The sequence below is a fragment of the Borostomias antarcticus genome (assembly GCF_949987555.1).
Source record: "Borostomias antarcticus genome assembly, chromosome: 9".
NCBI classification, from domain to species: domain Eukaryota; kingdom Metazoa; phylum Chordata; class Actinopteri; order Stomiiformes; family Stomiidae; genus Borostomias; species Borostomias antarcticus.
The window spans coordinates 7,362,859-7,372,858 of record NC_140242.1 but is presented as its reverse complement, the minus strand read 5'-3'; the positions used below and the strand labels follow the sequence as shown (position 1 = coordinate 7,372,858).

Sequence of the window (10,000 nt, the reverse complement as noted above, 5' to 3'; positions counted from 1 at the left end):
CGGCTCCGACTGCCTGTCTGCCTGTCCTCGCCTCCTGCCCCCCTCTGTCTGTCTGTTCCCCTGTCTGTCTACCTGTCTGTCTGTCTGTTCCCCTGTCTGTCTGTCTGTCTGTCTGTTTGTCTGTCTGTCTACCTGTCTGTCTACCTGTCTGTCTGTCTGTCTGTTCCCCTGTCTGTCTGTCTGTCTGTTCCCCTGTCTGTCTGTCTGTCTGTCTGTCTACCTGTCTGTCTGTTCCCCTGTCTGTCTGTCTTTCTGTCTGTCTACCTGTCTGTCTGTTCCCCTGTCTGTCTGTCTGTTCCCCTGTCTGTCTGTCTGTCTGTCTGTCTGTCTGTCTGTCTGTCTACCTGTCTGTCTGTCTGTCTGTATGTATGTCTGTCTGTCTGTCTGTCTGTCTGTCTGTCTGTCTATCTACCTGTCTGTCTGTTTCCCTGTCTGTCTACTTGTCTGCCTGTTCCCCTGTCTGTCTTTTCCCCTGTCTATCCGTCTGTCTGTCTGTCTGTGTGTCTGTCTGTCTGTCTGTCTGTCTGTTTCCCTTTCTGTCTTTTCCCCTGTCTACCTGTCTGCCTGTCTGTCTACCTGTCTGTCTGTCTACCTGTCTCACACTTTCAGTGTCGCCACATCAGCGGTCAGTTCGGTCGAACGTGTAGTTACCGTAGAAACGGCGCACATGGGCAGAGGGTGACATATATACTCTCCGCCCGCTTGTTCGGTTGGATGCCTCGTACCAGTGGAGGGGGGGGGGGCTCAACAGGATGATCAAATATAATGACCTCCCTACAGAGAGCTACGCTGCCAATGCTGTGATCATGTCCAGTCACTCTCAGCATGGACCCTGAAAAACCTCCCTTCAATCTCATTTCTTTTTTTTTTCTTGATTCTCTTTTCTTGATTCTTGATTTTCATCCAACTGTTAGGAAGTTATAGATTCAGTGGGTGACTGATACGGTTATAGCAATTACATTTAATCAACTACTGTCTATTAACTATTAGCTCCATGTCATGTACTACTGTCATTTTCCCAGAATGCTCGGTACAGTAAACGCACAAAAGAGTGGGTTTAGGAACTCAGAACAGACCTCTAAGGACATACAGTTTCTGAATAGTGGTTGGTATTTAATTTCAAACTGAATCTGAGCGTGTGGAGGCGCTAGGCGGTGTTTAGTAGCGATGGCCAGACAGCTGCATATGCTGCTCTTTACCCTGTAATTAGGTCACAATGCTGATTGTTGTGCTGCTCTCTAATTTCCCCATGCGGCTCGTTCACACTGCTCGCCCCCCCCCCCCCCTCTCTCTCTCTCTTTCTCTCTCTCTCTCTCAGAGCGTAACCAATGGTGACTCACAGAGCCCCACAGAGCTCCAGGCCTGCATCTCATTCACAACTTCAGCTCACCAAGACGTGTGTGTGTGTGTGTGTGTGTGTGTGACGTGTGTGTGTGTGTGTATTACATAGGATGTGTAGTGTGACAACCTATTGCTATACCCTCTACAGAGGTTCACCTTCCTTCCTTCCTTCCTTCCTTCCTACTATCCTCCTCCTCATCTCACTTCGCCTTGGAAGCCTCCTCCGCTTTACCTTCCTCTCCTTCCTTCCTCATCCTCATTCTCTCCTTTCTCTTCCTCCCTCTCTTCCGTCCTCCTTGTCTTCCACATCATCCTTCTTTCCTCTTCCTACCACCCTTCCTCCTCCTCTCCTCCTCCTCTCTTCCTCCTCCCTCTCCTCCTCCTCTCTTCCTACCACCCTTCCTCCTCCTCTCCTCCTCCTCTCTTCCTCCTCCCTCTCCTCTTCCTACCACCCTTCCTCCTCCTCTCCTCTCTTCCTCCTCTCCTCCTCCTCCTCTTTTTCTCCTCCTCCTTCTCCCCCTCCTCTTCCCCCTCCTCCTCCTCCTCCTCCTCCTCCTCTTGCTTCTCCTCCTTTACAGAGCTCTGTAACTGTTCATTATATGTTAGGAGGGAGACGGGTCTTGGCTTCCTCATGTCCACTGTGCTCAGCCAGCTCTGAGACCAGTGGACCAGGACATTGACCCTAATAGGCCTCTGTAGTGTAAACAACACGCACGCCCAGACAACACCGGTCACCGGGGGAGACCAAGGGGAAAACTGTTGCTTCTGCCAACCGCAGAGAGAGAGAGAGAGAGAGAGACAGAGAGACAGAGAGAGAGAGAGTCAGGGAGGGTTGGTGTTTGTGTGTCTATCTGTTTGTGTGCGTGCTGCAGTATGCGCGTGCGTTTGTGCAGGTGTCCTGTGTGATATCGCCTGTCATCACGTGTGCGCAATCAACTCTACAGTTACAGCACTGTGGATGTGAGCTAAGTGTTGCGCAACACACCGCTGCGGCCGAACCGTTAGCACGACCTGCGTGACTGTCACAGCTCGCTTGATCTCACGCCCTGCTCTGCGTTTCTCTCTCTCTCTCTCTCTCTCTTTCTTTCTCTCTCTCTCTCTCTCCCTCTCAGAGAAAGTCAGCATGCTCTCGGCATTGATCGCTCCATTCAAGTACATGAGCCAGGGGACCAGCACCAGCACAGAGGATGAGGACAGTCTAAGTAAGTAATCGAGGTCTCTCTGTTTCCCTGTTGTCCCATCGCATCCCAACACCCCGAGCTATCAATATGTTTACAAAACCCCCTCCGGGAACGGAACATGGTTCTCCCGCCGACTCACTAAGCCCCCGAGACGGAATGGAAACGTTTAATTTCCAGCACGGTCGCCAACCTTGTTGACTTACGTCTAGCAGAGCAGAGCGGTTGAGAGGGATTGGTAGAGACTGTGTTTGTTTGAGATTCACATAGATTTGGTTGTTAAGTTAAAAATAACTTTTTACGAGCTGCCCTTGGGATTTTGTGCGTTCATTTCTTATATGAACTTGATCCCAGTGTCTCATTTTTATTAGCTGCCACCAGCAGCTTCACACTGTAGCCCGCTTGGTTGCTCGGTCAGTCAGTCAGATGGTGAATAAATGTGCACACCAGTACCTTATCAGCTCCTTACTGCCCACACCACAGCTGCTCCTGATCCACTAATTAGACCAGAGGAGAAGATTCAGCCAGATTGAAAAGATGGTAATAACTGACGGGCACGTACATGGCGCGGATACAGTATTTAGTTGGCTGCAGATATTCTTATGTACTCGCAGCTATTGCTAATTAGGGGGCGGGCAGCCAGAGCTGCCGGAACCCTCTTGTATCTGCCAATATTCTTCGTCGTCTTCTTCGTCGTCTTCTTCTTCTTCTTCGTCGTCTTCTTCTTCATCGTCTTCTTCTTTCTAGGAAGTCTGACTTCTCATGCATGAAAAATCACCAAAATGTGCACATAGGTCCAGCCCTATACCAGAAGTCCTCAACTGGCATTGGGGGTCAATAGTCCTGATGGTGGCGCTACAGCAACCGTCTTAAGTTTCAAACTTAAAAGAATCATAAAAAAAATCAGCCATAGATGCTATCACTTTGCAACCACCACCAACCTGTAGGTCCAAGTGAGCAGAAACTTCTAGATGCATTGAGCTGGCAGGAATTCTGAAGTCCATCACTCTGTTTTTCCTCAAAAACTGTAAAACCTATCAAACCCTACTCCTCCCACATTTTTTGGTCAATTGACACCCCAATTGCTACACTGCATCTTCAGACTGTCCTCCACAAACGATATTCACAGATTTTTGAAATATCATGTGATAATATAGTATAGTGTGAAACCATCTATGGCTTCTCACATGGCAGGTAGCTCAACAAGAGTTCAAGGGGGATGCCGAATAAAAATTCTATAAAAAAAAAAACATTTGCATACTCAAGCATTCTGCTATGACATGATCAAAAAATAAAAGGTTTCAATTATAGTTTGGGCAAATACATGAGAACACCCTCATGTATTTGTCAGTCTCCTTGTCTTCTACCTCATGCACACTTCTACATAGTTTTTTGTATTGTGGCAACCCAGGGGACAGGGAAGACCACACATGCCAAAATGGCAGTGACACCAGAGACAAGAGAAGCAAGCTCAGAAAATAGCCAGAGGTTGTCTCTTAAATAAACTTAGTGTTACAAATGAAAGATCATGAAAGATCTCAAAATCCTCACATGAGGCAGCATGCTTTCTGCCTCACCCCTCTCCTCCCAGGCTTCTTCTGGCCTGGGTTTTCCAGTTTTTGGTGAGGGGACGTGGCTGATTGCTGAGGCAGGTGTGGACAATCAGCCCAGGTAGTCATTAAGCTCTTTAACCCACAATCTGTGGGGTTCTGGGAACTGCAGTCCCACAGCTAGCAGCCACTTTGTGGCACAGGCGGCCATTTAAGGCTGTGAGGGTCCCGGGTTCCCACAGTATTCTATCAAAATCCAATCATGTTTTTCACGTAAAACAAAATGTGTGCTTACATACAGTAGTTGGACTGAACCAATTTCAACCAATATGACATCCCCCTCAATCTTCAACTTTCAGCAACACACAGCTAAGATTCATTATTTGGCTAGTTAGCAACAGCATTGCATGTCTTTGGCTGTTAACATTACATTTATCATTTAGCTTAAACTTTTATCGAAAGTGACGTACATAATTACATTTAACATAGGAAGTTAGTGTACTACTATTCACCAGAACCAGAACAAGTGCATCTCCTTTCTAAACAAGTGACTAACAGTATAATCTAGTGCTTAAGGTAAAGTGCAAAAGTAAATAACCCCAAAAAACAATAGGTGTTTAAGAGGGACAATCGGTAGTACTTCTTGAAGAGGTGAGTTTTGAGCCTATGGTGAAATACGAGCAGTCCTGTCCTGATGTCGATGGGCAGTTCACTGTGTGGCCAGGACAGAAAAGAGCTGTGGCCATGTCGCAACCTCAAACCTGGTTCCATCTTCTAAGTGTAGCAGTTAACAGGACAGAAAAGAGCTGTGGCCATGTCGCAACCTCAAACCTGGTTCCATCTCCTAACTGTAGCAGTTAACAGGAAAACATGCCGGCATGCACCAGTGTGTGTATATATGTGTCCACCTGGACCCTCATATATTTGCTGTTTGTCTCGTTCCTCCTCTCACTCCGCCCGGCCTCGACCCAGCGCTGCGCAGCAGATAGAATTGACTCTTGTTACCACTCACATTTGCATGCCTGTTTCTCCGAAGTCCTATATTTTTGTGCATTTTTATGCCCCCCCAGAAAAGCAATATGCCATATGGCACTTTTGCTGCAACTGAAAAGCAGAACGCTGCCCCCCCCATCTTCCTCTGGGTTCAAGAGACGGGAGTCTGAAATCAGACCTGCTCTCCCCCCAGATGTGCACCACTCTCAGTACAATCCCCCTTTACAGAAGAGGATCGCTGCTTTGCATGGACTACAGTCAGGCACAAATAGTCCCGCACTTAAAACACAGACACCGAACATACAGGGCCAGAATACCGTACCATTTGCCAGATAAATGCCCTCATTTTATAGGATTTGTATTTGTATTCAAAAACGCTTAAATAAGATCTTGGCGAGGACCACTGTCAACCTGCAGGGATGACGGCAGAAGATATCATTACCATTTCATTGTATATCAAGTAGTTGAGTCTGCTCCGGTAACATCTCCACTGTCTCATTTTGAAGCCGCACAGAAAAGACATTTGTCTTCCTTTGTTTTCACTGTCAGTCTGAATCACAGTTTTGATATTGAAGGTGTATTACCAGGATCCTCCCTCTTAAGCACCTATTGTATTAATATTTTGCTACTCCTGCACTTTGCCTTTAGCAGTAGCACTATATTATCTTGGTCACTTGTTTAGAAAGGCGATACACTTGTGAGTTCTGGTGAATAGTAGTGCACTGACTTCCTACGTTAAATGCAATTATTGTAAGTCGCTTGGGATAAACGCTTCTGCTAAATGACTGTAATGTTAATGTATTGACTGTAATGTAATGTAATGTGTCTTTTGTGTTGGTTGTTGCTAGGCACCAGCAGTGCAGAGGTCAAGGAAAACCGGAACATCGGCAACCTGGAGGACCGCACCATCGTCCCCGGCGACCGCCAGTCCCTGTTCAGGTCAGACGCGTCGAGAGGCGGGGCCGGGGCCGGTCTGAAGAGGAAGCGTCCGCTGGAAGAGGACAACAATGGACACCTGTGTCAGCTCCGCCTCATCTACAAGACCCTGTCCTGGTCGGACACGCCGAAGAATGCCCTGGTCCAACTCAACGAGCTGCGGCCGGGGCTCCAGTACCGCCTGGCGTCACAGACCGGCCCGGTGCACGCCCCCGTGTTCGCCATCGCCGTGGACGTCAACGGGCTGACCTTCGAGGGGACGGGTCCCACCAAGAAGAAGGCCAAGATGCGTGCGGCGGAGCTGGCCCTAAAGTCCTTCGTCCAGTTCCCCGACGCCTCCCAGGCCCACCAGGCCATGATGGGTGGCCTGGCCGCCACCCCCGCCGACTTCACCTCCGACCAGGCCGACTTCCCCGACACGCTCTTCAAGGAGTTCCAGCCCTCGTCCTGCTCCGCCGACGCCCTCTCCCCCCTCCGCAGAACGCCGTCAGACAGCGAGCTGCTCCTGTCCAGCGCCCTGCGGCGCCGCGGCCGGCTGCTCCGCCACACGCTGGACCTGATGGCGCAGGCCGAGCAGAGGAGGCTGGGGGTCCCTCGCTCGCCGGCCACCACCGCCGCCTCCGAGGCCCCCAAGGGCCCCGTGGCCCTGCTCAACGAGCTGAGGCCCGGCCTGCGCTACGCCTGCCTGCCCCAGAGGCGGGCCGAGGGCCGGCACCTGCGCAGCTTCGTGATGGCGGTGCGCGTGGACGGGAGGATATTCGAGGGCTCCGGGCGGAGCAAGAAGCTGGCTAAGACCCAGGCCGCCCAGGGCGCGCTGCGGGCCCTCTTCAACGTTAGGCCGGCCCCTGAGGGGAGAGCGGAGCTGAAGCCCGGCAGGAATAGATGCCCTTATTTACCCCAGGTGAGACCGAACGCCGGGCCGGGCCGGCCACGCTGGCAGGCGTGCCGCTCCATACGGTGGCCTGTAATAACCAAAACAGCAGGCGCGCGGTGGAAAAACGCCAGAGCCGTCCAACAAGTAATTAAGAGGATGGAGATACGGGCCAGGATGAGCCTAGAGGCAGGATAGGAGGAGGAGGAGGAGGAGGAGGAGGGAGGGAGGGAGAGGAGAAGGGATGATAAGGGGGATGTGTGAACTGGCTGACTTACAGCATTTACTTTGGCCAGAAAGTTTGTGTATATCTAGTGGAAAACATGCAGACCTACTGTGTGTGTGCTGGAAGGCTTGTGGCTGAAGTAAACTGAACGTGCTCAGTGATTTATTCAGATGGAAAAACATGTAAATGAGGCAAATTATTGTCCTTGTGCCTCTGACACTAGAGAGAGCACACACTGCTACCAAAATTAGCTTTTTTCTTTTCCATGTGTTTGTCGAGCTATAATTAGGAGAGTTTCTTAATTTTGCACAGTGTCTTGTTTGCTCATGTGTGGCAACTTAGTGTCTTCAAACATTAATTCAATATGTTGCCGAAAGGCGATAGAAAAGCGAAGAGCAAAACAGCAAACCAGTGAACCCTATCTCCTGCTCGTTTATCCCAGTATGTAAATGCCACTGGGAGCAGAAGAACCTACTTTCTGAATAACTTGTGAATGTTCGAGCCCAAAACACATGCTGGCTGGATTGCCCGCTTTGCCTCCAACCACCTCCACCTCAGTTTCAGCATTTCAAATGTATTCAAAGCGCATCCCTCTATGAATAGATTGTGTTGCTAATGCAATCAGTTTTAAACGATTTACAATTCAACCTGACCCACATGGGCTTAAACCATATCCAGGCGACTCAACACAGGAACCTGGCAGTTTATCCAAAAGCAAGGTTTATATTTACATTCTCATTTAATTTCAAACCTTTATTTTGACTTGTAAAAGCACTGAGGTTTCCCTCATTTACATTCTGGTGCACTTCCAGCAGACTAATTATTTAATGCATCATTAATTGAAACTTTGTCAACATTTGATATCATTACAGTACGGAACAACTCAAGAAAGGGTGCTATTATACTGTAGTCGGACAGTGACCGAGTCAAGAGTGACAAATGCAGCTGTGAACGAAGGTATTGTAAGCCAGTTAGCTAGCTAGTTTACAGAGATCTAGGTAAAGATATTGTGATATAAAGATATTGTCACCCAATACATTTTGCGGATTATTTCATTTATGGTGCAAAGCAAAGCCAGAGCTGCACAGTAGCAGCATGCGGGCAGAGACCACAGGAACTAGCGCCTCTCTCAGCAGTGCGCATTCACACCGCTCTTTTGGGAAACAGCGCAGCGATCGGGGGCGTCCCGGAACGGCAACACAAAACCAGACACGTTTGTGAGGATGCTGCTGCTCTCTAGAAAGTCTAGCCACACCATTACACATGGATAGAAAACTTTCTACCTTTCTTACATTACATTACATTAACATTACATTACAGTCATTTAGCAGACGCTTTTATCCAAAGCGACTTACTAATAATTACATGTAATGTAGTTAGTTGGTGTGCTACTACTTGCCAGAACTCACAAGTGCATCTCCTTTCTAAACAAGTGACTAAGAGCATCTTATTAACGTGACGCAGTAATAGCTCATTGAACTCATTGAATGGTAAAGAGGATTTACCCATGGTATATCGTGAATATACAACAGCTCTTAAAGTGCTAATAATCGATTTCCTACCGCTAAATGGCAGTAATAGACTTGTTCACAAACAAAAGGGCTAAAACGTATAATATATACGTCTACGGGGGCGGAGCAAAGTTACAGGCCGTCATTTGACAACACAGGCAGAAATGCTGGAATAACAAGACGTAGCGACCGGTAGGGGTGAGGCATTGAAGTTGGACGCTATTAGGATGCTACGGCTCAATGAAACAATCTGATACCAGGTGGTTTTAATTAGCGATTTGACAAAATGTGTGTGGGGGGGGAAATCGGTTATTGCAGCTTTAAGTGCAAAGCGTTGAAAATGACAGCAGCACACGCACACTGTGATGTAAAGTGTGAGCGTCTCCCCACTAGGGGGCGTCAGCTACGGGGGTCCGTCAGGGATGGGTCACTGTGGGACTAGTACGAAGGCTGCAGACGGCCCATATGTCCTTGACAGCGAACATAAACCCAGCAACCTGCTTGTGTTTGCTGGGGGACACACTTTTCTTTTCTCCTTGCTGCCACGGTGTCTGGGAGGACTTTAAGAGGATTTGCCGCGGCCGTTTAGTTCAGGAAGCCCCCGCTTGAGGAAATTCTTGAAAGTCAGCCGTGCTGTCTGCTCTCGAAGGAGGGGAGGAGGCATGTCTGTAGTGCTGAAGGACACACACACACACACTACATACACATACAGTACAGTACATGTGTGTGTACTCACACACACGCACACACACACACAGACACAATGTAATGCAGAATCTCCCCAGGTTCCTCTGCGGATCATCTGGTATGAGCTCTCTCTGGGCATGTGTGTGTGACACACACACGCATACACACACACACACACACACACACACACACAGGTAAACAAACACAGACACACAGACACACAGACAGACAGACAGACAGACAGACAGACAGACAGACAGACAGACAGACAGACAGATAAAGAGACACACACATTTCAACGACTGTAACATTAAATCATTTCTCTCCCACGCCATTCCTCCATGTGTGCAGTAGACCAACAGACACAACAAACAACAACAAGACAAACAACAACCCACAGTAACCTGTCGGGTCAGAGTTGTTTCTGATCATGTGGTCAGACCAATAATAAACTCAAGGTGAATAGTTATAAGTTATGAGGACAACAGTATGTGCATGGTGTGTGTTGGAGGGGTGGGGTGTGTGTAATGTGTGTGTTATAGTGCGCACAAGAGAGAGATATTTAGAGAGTAGGGAAAGATAGAGTGAGAGAGACAGAGAGAGATTGAGAGAGTAGGGAAAGAGAGAGAGAGAGACAGAGAGAGAGAGAGATTGAGAGAGTGGGGAAAGAGAGAGAGAGAGACAGAGAGAGAGAGAGAGAGAGTAGG

At 48.6% G+C, this 10,000-nt stretch overlaps 1 protein-coding gene across 1 annotated transcript in view; it reads left to right on the top strand.

Annotated features, from left to right (window-relative positions):
• Nucleotides 1-10,000, top strand: part of adarb2 (adenosine deaminase RNA specific B2 (inactive)) — a gene marked incomplete at both ends in the record, with an annotated part of 150,404 nt that overhangs the window by 98,601 nt on the left and 41,803 nt on the right. The window contains 2 exons of the mRNA XM_084442810.1: nt 2,454-2,543; nt 5,911-6,899. Coding sequence (XP_084298936.1) covers nt 2,454-2,543; nt 5,911-6,899 — 1,079 coding nt within the window. The remainder of the gene's footprint in view (nt 1-2,453; nt 2,544-5,910; nt 6,900-10,000) is intronic.